The 12,900-nt window shown below is 49.2% G+C and overlaps 1 protein-coding gene and 1 pseudogene across 1 annotated transcript; both read right to left on the bottom strand.

Annotated features, from left to right (window-relative positions):
* Positions 1-5,102: 5,102 nt before the first annotated feature.
* On the bottom strand, positions 5,103-6,951 carry LOC149358944 (cyclin-dependent kinase 1 pseudogene; annotated as a pseudogene).
* Positions 6,952-11,175: 4,224 nt separating this feature from the next.
* LOC149358943 (kelch-like protein 10) lies at positions 11,176-12,870 on the bottom strand. Its single transcript, XM_089568941.1, has one exon. The coding sequence runs from the start codon at positions 12,868-12,870 to the stop codon at positions 11,176-11,178; it is 1,695 nt and encodes a 564-aa protein (XP_089425067.1).
* Between the last annotated feature and the right edge of the window lie 30 nt (positions 12,871-12,900).

Genomic DNA, 12,900 nt, shown 5'->3' with positions numbered 1-12,900 from the left:
TTCATTTCAAGTCAGTTGTAGATTACTGTAGATTGGTTACTTTGTAGATTAATCTTTTTCTTTCTATTTTTCCTTTAAAACCCATTCTTAATATTAGGCTTTGAATTCTTCGCTATCTGGCCAGTCGCCCTTGTGGGTATATGCACCATCTTTTCAAGTGTACAGCAGCAGTCTACCGTCCGAGCAGTCTTTCTGCGTTCCATCAGCGCAACTATCGCATCTTGCAGATCCATTTAAAGAAAGCAAGCGATAAAATCAAGCGGCAACCTTCAGAATTTTATCGGCGTGGGATCTTCGGCAGTAAAGTGCACACACGAATTGAAGCGTACCCGGGTGATGTGGAAAGCAGCCTGCATATGTCTTGAACGGACGTCAAACAAGCGGCAGTATTGTGCCCTTAATTTAATTTACCTTGCGATCCAGCGCCTGTGTGTCCACTTCGTTTTCATTCTGGTGGACCGTGCATGTACAGAGCTTAAACGGTAATGCATGCCGCTGCCAAAAGTTTTGTAATAACGAAGAAAAAGTAACAGTGAAAGAGTAACACAGGCAAGATTCAACAGAGTGACCAGACACCTCTAATGGTAATATATGTACAGGACACGAACGAGCGCAGAAATGAGAACAGAAGAAAACTGTTCGCAAGAGTGAACGAAAGGAAGCGAAACTGAACCTCTAAGCATACGTTCGAGATGGAGTGTCACTGATTTAAGTAACAAGTCAAAGCAACATTAAAGCACGGGCAGTTTTTTTGCTGGACAGCTCGTTAACACTTTGGCAGGCACAATAAATTATTGGGTTGCTGCCACGACGGACATCGCCGACTTTACGGACAAAAGGGCTTCAACGCACATGGAAAAAACAACAATTACTTCCAAGTAAGCTACATTTTTATTGTCCCCACCTGAGCGCTTACAAAGGCAGTCGCCGGCCTCTGCAAAAAAATACTTTCTTAAGCTAGGGTCTCGTGGTGATGCCCTTTTATGCTAAGTGAAATGGTCCATTGCCAGAGTCAGCAACACAAAATGTCTTCTTTACTTCGGACATATGTAGCTCACTCAGGCCACGAACTTGGTAGACAACTTAGTTTAGACAATGACATAAAGCAAATATTGCAACTGCACCAAGACCGGATCTAAAAAGGCCCTGTAATATAACAGCGCCTCGATTTTTACTAAAGTTTTTGTCTTCGTGATTGCACAGATATAGGTCGGGGTAAGGGGGAGGAAGGCGGTGACAAAAGATATTTGAGGAAAGCACTACCTTTTAAAAAAATATTCTTTGCTAAATCCCCGTTATCTTTTCATTTATATGTTTTCCATCTATTTTCGCGGGCTCTACACCAATCTCAGACCACTTCCCCACCGTGAGTACGTACCATATGAAATATATCAAAAGCAACAGGTTGCTTTTTCAACCCATTTTCGCTTTGTGGTGCCAACTAGCAAACCCCACCACCACAGCTACAGCTTACCGATCAAGTAATCATCTCTAACCACTCCAAATTTGATTCACAGCTTCACAACAGCTAACTACCAATGCTTGCCAGCCTGTTCACCAAACCGCTCACCAGCAAATGAATCGATCGGGGCTGCCAGTTCACCGGTCATGTGGCCAGCGCTTATTTTACGCCACTGCTTTGAATGCCGCAATACCTCTATGTGCGCCATCTTTCTGGGTCCTCATCATGCCGAGGCTTCCATCGTCTCCGACCCAACGCAGATTTTTTGGCACATGCCGCCTCAATGTCTCAATGCATCCGCTGGATGGCATGGTCACTACTCGTGTTAAGCATTTCCACCCACCGCTACACATCTGCGGCGCGCTTGTGACACTGCAGACCACGGCACATTGCCATCATGTTTTGAAATGGGCTAGTTGGTACATATCTGAATGCAAACATAACAGACTTGCCATATATTCTCTGTGCTTTTTTATTCTGCTTAAGTAGCTCTGTTTGCATGCAACTAAGCAGCATGGTCATCATTCGAAGATTTGTTCCTAAAAAGAACGGCTTGCATCTTGGACTTGTGCTCAGTTTTAACTTATGGTACGTAAAGTTCTCTTGAGCACCCTGCCTGAAAAAAAAAAAAACTGGCTGCTAAGATGCACCAATGGCTGGTCACAATACGACCAGCCCTCCTATTCGCCATTTGTCAGCAGCTTTCTTTACACCTCGAAACTGCTCCTTGACAAAGACCACCTAATTTTCGCGTCAGCCCCCGGCGATTGAGGCCACCCTCAACTGCACGCGTTATTTGTATGCCTACCGCTTTTCTGTCCAAAAACTCGGTACCGAAAAGGTTGATGGTCGTCAAGTGAGGCCCCAGAAAACATTCACAGCGGCTGATGTTCCTGCGACCCCTGCCCGGCTACTTCAACTGGCCATCTACAGCCAGATGCGGCCACCGAAGGCCTGTAGTGTAGTCAGCCAACATCCCTAACGCAACAACCTCGTTCTCTGGAATTGGAATACACATTCTTGTCTATAACATCCGATTTTTTTCGTTGCGACTTAACAGCGCTGTTCGCAACAACCTGCATGGTCGGCTTAGGACATGCGCGGAAACGGAAATAAATGATCGCCACAACGTACTCGGAATGCGTCCTCTGATCGTCTAAGCGGAAGGAAGCCACCACCGCCATTCCCTAATTGCCAAGTCAGCGTTATGTAGTTGGGACCACCTCGCAAGTGACCCTCCACAAACGTTTAGAACTCCGAAAAGCATTTCTGAGTATCTTTAGCAGAAAAAGATCGCCCAGAGCTCATCCCCTCATGTGGCGAATGTCAATGCTTGGAAACGCTCGCCCGAATTCATTGCTTCACACCGTCCTTCCCGCTCGTCGGGCTACTCGCGCACGTAACGTCATTGCTGCGCTTCGCGACCGCTAACTTTGAGGTCGTGGCGTTATTTGCGTTTGCACGCCGCGACCCAAGCTCGTACCTTGGGGTCATGCTAGTTTCCGAGCCCGCACCTTAGGGTCCTCACGAGCCGCTAGTTTGCAAGCGGCACCTCGTTGTTGCCTTGCGCGCTTTTGAAGCTCTGGTAAAAGATTATGGACGGATGAAAGACTTTATTTGCATAAGAAAGAGGTTGCACAATTTTTTTCTGGTCGGAGCCCTCAGTCCGAGGCACCGCTTGCAATGACGATGGGTCAGGTGCAGTTGATCAGTCTCTGTAGCTGGTTGTCCAAACCCGCCCAAAGCCGCCTCCAAGGAATCAGGCGAGGGATTAGGGGTCTGGTCTACTCCATAAGGAGGGAAGGATCATTCCCGCTTTTGGTGGTAGAGGCCTGTAACTAACGCTCTTTCCCTGAGGCGTCAGAATCCTCAGGTTCCAAGTTGGTGGTCCAGCAGCGCCGCGTGCGTCTCGAGCACGAGCGTTCTCACGCATCGTTACGCATCGTCCATGACACTGGACTCGCAGCGACTGAACAACCACGTTGGCGCTTTGGGTTGTGTGACAATTGAAATAAAAACCGGTTACATGGATGGCTTGAGGCCGCAAAGGATGAGGGGTGGGGAAATTATAGTGGCAGGCTATGCATTCGTCTCGCATACGAAGCGCCACAACGCACCCAGTGCCTCTCTATGCCGCCCAGGCGGCGGAATCCGGTCTCCACGGTGCGGTGCTGCGGACTGCTATTTTCAAGGCCTGGGCACTATCACACGAGGTGACTTATCGTGACGGTTTCTTCATGCCTGCAAGCGAAGCACCTTAATGGTGGTGATGTTTTTAGATAGCAGTCACTGTTCTTGGTGCTGGATCGTTCTGCGCCTGCGGCGACGACGTTGTGTGTGTAGGCGTATGCAGACCGTTTCCGCGTGGCAAATCCCGCGTGGGAAACCCGCCGGTGTGGGGTCACCGCATTTACGAGTGTTTAAGAGAAGCTCCTTTCATCTTCGTTGATGGCGCCGTCACCCTTCTTCATCAAAGTTTTCGGGAGCATGATCGGCGCCGTCAGGTCCCCGCGCTGGAAGCGGTGTATAGTGCAGCCTTGCTCGCCAGCTCGTGGGCCCGTTCGTTGCCAAGGTGTCCCTCGTGTCCCGGAACACGGAGTCGTGTTACGGTGGCTCCGGAATCCCTCTAAAGCTGCACGTGTCTGACGTCGTGCGCGGTGTTGTGCCTTCTTGGCGGACCAATAAGGCGCCTGAAGGCTTCAGTGCAGTCTGTCGTAATTTCAGCAGGGTTTGTTTGGGGCCCAGTTGGCTCATAATTTAAAAACGGGATTTTGACGCGCAACACTTCAACACAGCGCCTGTCCAGTCTCTTTTGGTGTTCGTGGGTTGAGGTGTTGCGCTACAAAATCCCGTTTTTACGCCTGTTAGTATGTGAGTCTGTTGGCAGTTTCGTTCAGGATGATCGGCTCCGCGACTAACCGCCGCGGTAGCTCAGTGGGCAAAGAGTGTGTGAGGGTTTCTGGCTTTTTCATAGTTCCTTCGGCACAGGTGGTGACTGTTACCTGGGGCTATTTCCACATTTTCCTTTCACTTCTCTTTGAACTTTCTTCTACCCCCCTGCGGCAGTATTAATGGCCCGGTTGAGGCCAGTCGACGAACCCATGATACTTCTCTCTTGTGATGGTGGCCACGTGGTCACGTACGCCCGGGTGCAGATGCGGACCGCACACACCAAAGGAGAGTGCCAATAACAGCTAAAACAGTAAAATTCAACCTTCAAAGCACTAGAACCTGACTTTTAACATGCGCAGCCTTCTCCCCCCCCTCCCCCAACCTTCCCCTCTCATATAGTGTTTCACTGTGCAAGACAAAGCAGCAAACTTCAAGTTTTTAGCCTTGTAAACTTCTTTTTAATCCTACACGCAAGCTAGCAGAACACGCCGTTTATTCACGCAAGCGCCACGTGAATTTTACACAAGCACACCAACACATGCACACTTGTCCGAACACCCGTTTCGCACACATTTATTTTGAAGACATCACAAAAACAAGCGCTAACAGAATGCTACCTGTTCCCACGTTATAGGCTGTCCCCGCTCCACCAAAACTCCATGCTCTTACGATGAACGTGAAGGTAAAGGAGTGCTGTCAGCAGGTAGGCAGTTCCCTCTCGAGTGACCCAGGCTTCCCTATGCTTGTTCTAGTCGGGGATGTACCCATGCTTGATGGCTTCCTCTGCCGAAATCCTCTTTTTGGTGTCGTAGATAAGCATCCTGGTGAGCAGGTCGACACCGCTGCTTTCCAAGTCTATCAGAAGGTCGGCTAACACGCTTCCGCGCCACATGGGGAAGGTCGTCTTGTACACTGGAAAGTTCACCACATCAGGCCATGTCTCCGGCGTCGGCGTGCCCAGAATGCGGAACATGCGAAACAACTGGTCTATCTCGGAGTCTCCAGGAAAGAGCACCTTGCGGGTGGCCATCTCGAAGAAGATGCACCCAATGCTCCAGAGGTCTACGGGCGTCGAGTAGAAGAGGAAGCCCAGGAGAACCTCAGGGGCCCGGTACCAAAGGGTCAGCACCTCGTGAGTAAGAACACTGGTGGGTACGCCCACAGTGCGGGACAGGCCAAAGTCGGCCAGCTTGATCGTGCCCTTCAGATCGAGGAGCAAGTTTCGCGGCTTCAGGTCCCGGTGAATCACCCCCCGCTCGTGGCAAAACAGGATGGCAGCAATGATCTGTCGCACGTAGTTCATAAGCACTTGACTGCTGAGCCTTTCGGACTCTCATACAGTGGACTCGGAAAGACAATCACCTTTATGTATTAGCAAAGTTAAAAGCCTTCCTGGGAGGGCTGCTTCGTGCAATGGCCCTGTGGAGAACGCTTGAGGGCGGGCTCTTTCATTCATTCATTCATTTATTAGGTCCTGAAAGGTCCCATTATGGGTATTACATGAGGGGTGGGCGGAGAGTACGGCAGTTATGACAAAAATTGATTTTCGATGGCAGTCTTCAATTGTTGAAGATCTTCATGGGAAGCGATATGGCCGGGAAGGTCGCTCCAGTCTGGGGCAGTACGGAGGAAAAATGATTTTTGGAACATTGTGGTATGGGCACGCTGGGGTAGACGGCTTTAGGATGGCTGTGACGGGATAAACGATGGGCTCGGTGGATGAGTGCGTTGTTCGATGACGAGCAGTGAAAAAACGTATGATAAAGAGAAAGGCGAGCTAGTTGACGACGGTATGCTGGGGTATGAAGTTCAAGTAGAGATTTTAGTCGAGTTACACTAGCGCGATATGAGTACTCTGAAAGAATGCATCGTGAGGCGCGATTTTGAATAGATTAAATTGGACAGGTTGGTTTGGTGAGGATCGAATATAGAACTTGCGTTCTCTGTTTTAGGTCGGACAAGTGATATATAGGCAATTAGCTTGACGGAAGGGGGTGCTAAGGAAAAGTTACGCCGTAAGTAGCCGAGGACGCGATTGGCTGAGTTAGCTATATTAGTAATATGGCTGTGCCAGGATAGGTCACTGGAAATGTGGACACCCAGGTACTTAATATTGTCGGTTTGATGGTTTGGTTTATGGGGTTTAACGTCCCAAAGCGACTGAGGCTATGAGGGACGCCGTAGTGAAGGGCTCCGGAAATTTCGACCACCTGGGGTTCTTTAACGTGCACTGACATCGCAGTACTGGGCCTCTAGAGTTTCTCCTCCAAAGAAATTCAACCGCGATGGCCGGGATCGAATGGGACAACCGTAAAGGAGGTAGTTGGGAGGCGAGTAGTTACGTCGGCGGTGAAAAGAGACTAAAAAGGTTTTACTGACATTTAGTTCCATGAGCCAGGTGTCGCACCACTCTTGCACTTTGAGGAGGTCGTTCTGTAGAACGGTAACATGTGATGGGTTATTTATGGAGCGGTGTATCACACAATCGTCGGCAAACAGACGTATGGCAGATGACATGTTATTTGGCAGGTCATTAATATAAATTAGGAAAAGAAGGGTACCTAAAACAGTACCTTGAGGAACACCTGACCGGACATGAGAGAGCGGATGAATGGGAGTTGGCGACAACAAACAGGAGACGATTGGATAGAAAACTGCTGATCCAAGTGAGCACACAAGGGTCTAAATTAAGGCATGACAGTTTGAGTAGCAGGTAACGATGCGATAGTTTGTCGAAGGCTTTCTCGAAATCTAAAAAAAAAAGAAGCCTTTAGTCTTACCATTGGGGCTCTTCCACATCCACTTCCTGTTTGCTTGTTTGCAGAAGAAGGTATTCATAATCCGTAAATTATTTCTATCTGCGAACTCTACTAATAACTCTCCCCTACTGTTCCTAGAACCTATGCCATAGTCACCTACCGCCTTGTCTCCAGCCTGCTTTTTACCTACCTTTGCATTAAAGTCGCCCATCAGTACAGTGTACTGTGATTTTACTTTGCTCATTGCCGATTCCACATCCTCATAGAAGCTTTCAACTAACTGGTCATCATGGCTTGATGTAGGCGCGTAGGCCTGCACCACCTTCAGCTTGTACCTCTTATTAAGCCTAATTACGATAGCTGCCACTCTCTCGTTAATACTGTAAAACTCCTCGATGTTGCCAGCTATATCCTGATTAATGAGGAATCCCACACCTAGTTCTCACCTATCTGCTAATCCACGATAGCACAGTACATGCCCGCCCTTTAGTACTGTATACGCCTCATCTGTCCTAACCTCACTAAGCCCTATGACATCCCATTTAATACCGGCTAATTCCTCCAATAGCACTGTTAAGCTAGCCTCACTTGATAAGGTTCTTGCGTTAAACGTTGCCAGGTTCAGTTTCCAATGGCGGCCTGTCCGGAGCCGGAGATTCTTAGCAACCTCCGCTGCGTCACAGATCTGACCGCCGCCTTGGTCAGAGCCACGTACACCATTCTTATTCTTATATATACCATTGAATTTCTAAGTGCTACCTAGAGGGGAAGCTAGCGCCACCTCTATGCGAGTTTCTAAACGAGCACATCATCATCCACCGCGGGCATGCCGGCAAGACGGGGCTTCTTATTTGGCTTTACTAATGTTGGATTGAAAACGTGGATTCAGCTTCTGAATCGACAGCTGCGCCGCCATTCGTGCGCCACGATGCTCTCCTCTGGGCGCAGGTGAAATTACTTTAATAGTGCACTTTTCACTTCATTCATAAATTTAACTAAACTGTTAGGCTGGTATGGAAACTTTCACAACATTTCTTCTAGGGTTGCCGCAAGAAGAGTCGCATTGTTTGGCTGAATCCCCGTTTAATGCCCCACAGTAGCCAAGCCAAATACTAACCCTCACCTTCTAGGCACTCCTGCGCCTCTCCGTGAGCAGTGTGACTTGCTTTCCCCCTTGGTCATATTAAGAAACTCTGTTCATGTATACTATTCTCACGTAGTGGTGACTGCTGTGCGGCGAACAGGAAAACAGCGAGAATGGCTTCTAAATGAGACTCTTTAATTGGGCTGACTTGCGCCCGCAAAGAACTGAATGACTCGGTGGCGGCGTAGCAACAGGGAAGCTCAGCGGTCGTCGAACAGAACGCCCGCCGCTCTCGGCCGTGCTCTTTTTAAAGCTGGTAGGGAAGTTTCGAGATAAAGCTTGCAAAGTTACTAGAACATTCTGGAACAATGTAGAAGCGACTCCGCGTGGATGCGATCAATGGAGATAAATCTAGGCGCGTCTTGCATCACAACCAAAGCTATAAAGCGGAGTGTCGGCAGCTTTGAAGAATGAACAAACACTACAAAGATTCGCGGCACTATAGAGCCTATTCTTTTTTCATCGCCTGCTACCTCTTCCACTTCTTCGTCTCCTTTTTACAAGCCCTTCTTCCAGGTTAACACAATAACTAAGCTTCCCCTTCCAGGTGCTTTTGGGAGCACGGCAACTCACGAATGTGCCCGAGGATTCGTCAACAGGGCACACAGTGACCTGTGACCCTGGTTCGTAAGAGAGCACAGTAACCTACCATGAAATCCCCCTCCACTATCGAGACGATCGACTCAAATACACAATTCCACAAAAATTCCTCACCAAAGCAGGGCAGGTTGCCTGGCGTCAACTTCAAACGGGTACATTCCCAAATCACTACCTACAGCCTCGTGTATACGGCAGAATACAATTCCCGCTGAAATGCCCGCAACCATTCTAAAGTAAACCTCAGTCACATCCTGTTCTAACGCACAGAAGACCAATCACCTTTGAGCCTCCAAATCTCAAACCAAAGCCAATGGGAGACTGCGTTGCGCAGCTCTGAGCCGTAGATACAACTAAGGATAGAGGGTAGGGCCCTGGAGGCCGCCAAAAAACATGGACTTCAAGTCAGCTGGAGCCGTCGAGAGGGCATACACGCTTTCTAAACGTTATCGCTAACCTCTAAGCCTACCCTTTTTGTCATATGACAAAAGCTCGTTCCTCCTCCTCCTCTTGGGCTAGTATATGTTTGTCCTCAGAAGACCACGCAGTGCGAGATGTTGACAAATGTAAGGCATTTCTGTATTAAGATCGCGTAAGAGATGGATTAAGATGCCTTCCCTCTGCTGTTCCTTCCAGTAAAGCTCCGACAGAAATATCTGCAACTTTTGCCTTCGGTAAAAATTGTGCTTGCGGCTCCGCGTTGAGCGTGATCCTTCGACGCTATCTTCTTCTGCTAAGACGCCATCCTCTTGATCGTCTGTTCTCACTCTCATTCAGTGGACTCGGAAAGACAAACAACTTTATGTATTAGCAAAGTTAAAAGCCTTCCTGGGAGGGCTCCTTCATCCTGTAGGGAACGCTTGAGGGCGGGCTCTTTCATTCATTCATTCATTCATTCATTCATTCATTCATTCATTCATTCATTCATTCATTCATTTATTAAGTCCTCAAAGGCCCCATTTAGGGGATTACATGAGGGGTGGGCGGGTAGTACGGAAGTTATGACAAAAAAATGATATTCGATGGCAGTCTTGAATTGTTTAAGAGCTTCAAGTGAAGCGATATGGCCGGGAAGGTCGTTCCTGTCTAGGGTAGTACGCAGGAAAAATGATTTTTGGAACGTTGTGTTATGGGCACGCTGGGGGTAGACGGCTTTGGGATGGCTGTGACGGGATAAACGATGGGCTGGGTGGGTGAGTGCGTTGTTCGGTGGCAAGCTGTGAAAAAACGTATGATAAAGAGAAAGGCGAGCTAGTTGACGACGGGATGCTAGGGTATGGAGTTCAAGTTGAGATTTTAGTCGAGTTACACTAGCGCGATATGAGTACTCTGAAAGAATGCAGCGTGAGGCGCGATTTTGAATAGATTAAAGTAAATTGGACAGGTTGGTTTGGTGAGGATCGAATATAAAACTTGCGTTCTCTGTTTTAGGTCGGACAAGTGACATACAGGCAATTAGATTGACGGAACGGAAGCTAAGGAAAAGTTACGCCGTAAGTACCCAAGGACGCGCTTGGCTGAGTTAGCTATATTAGCAATATGGCTGTGCCAGGATAGGTCACTGGAGATATGGACACCCAGGTACTTAAAATTGTCGGTTTGAGTTACGGGACAACCGTAAAGGGGGTAGTTGGGAGGTGAGTAGTTACGTCGGCGGTGAAGAGAGACTAAAAGGGTTTTATTGACATTTACTTTCATGAGCCAGGTGTCGCACCACTCTTGCACTTTGAGGAGGTCGTTCTGTAGAACGGTAACATCTGATGGGTTATTTATGGAGCGGTATATCACACAATCGTCGGCAGACAGTCGTATGTTAGATAACATGTTATTTGGCAGGTCATTAATATAAACTAGGAAAAGAAGGGGGCCTAAAACAGTACCTTGAGGAACACCTGACCGTCATGGGAAAGAGTGGATGAATGGGAGTTGGCGACAGCAAACTGGAGACGATTGGATAGAAAACTGCTGATCCAAGTGAGCACACAAGGATCTAAATTAAGGCATTACAGTTATAGTAGCAGGTAACGATGCGATACTTTGTCGAAGGCTTTCTCGAAATCTAAAAAAAAGAAGAAAGCCCTTGAAGAAAGGTTTTGAACTTTGCTATTAAATAAAGTTCAGTCTTTCTATCTCCCTGGTGATCTTTAATATACGCCAGCCATGGCTTGCAGCTGTTGTCCCGGACAAAAACAAAAAAATACCATGACTTTGACGACGAGAACCGCAAATGTAGGCGTTAAATGCATCATAGCGTTAAAAAAAAGGTAAACGCTATATAGAACGTTTTAACTTATCATTGAATTTCATGCTACTGACAGCTTTCACAACACGGCGCAAGCAAATTTCGAGCCCATGTGGTTAGGCCTCTTGATGTAGTCCTTCGCATTAGGCAAGTTCCTGAGCACACAGGCCGAGTAAAACCACCGCGGAGGCGCGTAACCCGGAACCGCGTGCCACTTCCGGTCGTCGCCCGAGAAATACTCGAGGCAGCGCTTGCAGTCCTTCTGGTTGGCCTCGCCGATGGCGTAGATCTTGTCGTCCAGGACAACCGCCACGACCTTGTCCGTAAAGGTCTTGGTCTTGGAGCCCTTGGACCACTTCCCACTCTTTGGGTCGTAGACCTCGCAGATGTTCGCCTTGCACGATAGGCCACCCACCACGTAAATTTTGTCTCTGTACGTCACCAGACTGTGGAAGAGCCGTTCAGTCTTCATAGGAGCTAGAACAGTCCACCTGTCGGTCACGGGATCATATGCTTCTGCGGACCGAAGTAGGTCTTCGGTGGACAAACCGCCCACTATATAGACACGTCCCGCATAGGAGGTGGCGCTGGCGCCGAGCCGAGGGTGGTTCATGCGACCTACAGTTCGCCACGAGTCCGTGATCGTGTCGTATTCTTCGGCCGTGTCAAGCGTGACGATCCCGTTGGGCGAGCCACCGATACAGTAAACGCAGTGATCGAGAACGGCTATGCCAAAGAACGCCCGGAGATGCTTCATGGGCGTGATGGGCAACCACTTTACAGAGACCGCGTCGAAACAGTAGCAGAACGGGCTCAGCTTGGCGATGTCGGCACCCATGACGTAGATTCTGTGTCCTACAGAGACACACTGCAGGCCGAAGACTAGATCCTGCCTGAAGTCCGTTTGCACAGTGTTCCATTCGTTGGTCTTGTGGTCGTATACTTCCCAGGTGTTGCTCTTATATCCGCGGTGAATCCCGCCGTAGACGAACATGATATCAGTTGGCACTCGTTGCACGAATAAGCTGCGGCTCGGATTTAAAATGCGCGCGTCGTGTTCAGACTGCTGAATCCTGTGACAGCGCTTGACGATCGTCTTGCAGAGAGGGTTGTTGGAGACGAGCGAGTTCCGCATGACAACCTTTCTCAAGTAGCTCCCCTTCATTAAACAGAGCCGGATGTGCGGCAGCAGCCTATTTAAGCACATTCTGCGCTCTTTAAGATTCGCCTTGATCCAGAACACGGTGGCTTCCCAGACGATCTCTTCCCTTTGTACCTTGAGCTCGTCCGACGCCAACAAGCTCTCGAGGTTCTGCAGGCTCAGCCTGTGGAAGTCGCCTTTGTCCGCGTATACCCGCTCGAAATTGTCCAGCATGAAACGGAGCGCCTGCTTGTGTAATGGTTCCAGGTGAAAGAAGAGCGCCATTTCGAGGACCATGACGCAGTTCTCCACGTCCAGGTTTCGCGACATGAACGCACAGCACTCACTGAGCAGGCCCTGAACGAGCAACTGGTCCGCGGCGACGGTGAGGTCTTCGACATTGTCGGCCGTGATCGCCGCGTCGCCGACGCTCGCGTAATTCACGACAGCCTTCAGCGCCTCCTTGCTTACCCCGGGGATGAGGAAGTCACCTCGACTTGCCTGGGACAGCGGCCCGTTGAAGAGCGCGTCGAAGTACTCGCTGCAGGCGCTGAGGTTCTCCTTGAGCACGGCGAAGCACCCGCCATCAGAGGTTCGTAGAAGGGCCTCTGGGGTCGGCACAGCATCGCTCATGACTCGAGTAGTCGACCCCGAGGGCTGCTC

This window comes from Amblyomma mixtum, chromosome 2 (assembly GCF_055824585.1).
Source record: "Amblyomma mixtum isolate Tamu chromosome 2, ASM5582458v1, whole genome shotgun sequence".
Lineage (NCBI taxonomy): Eukaryota > Metazoa > Arthropoda > Arachnida > Ixodida > Ixodidae > Amblyomma > Amblyomma mixtum.
Note: the sequence above shows the minus strand (reverse complement) of the source record. Positions and strands in the feature narration are given on the sequence as shown.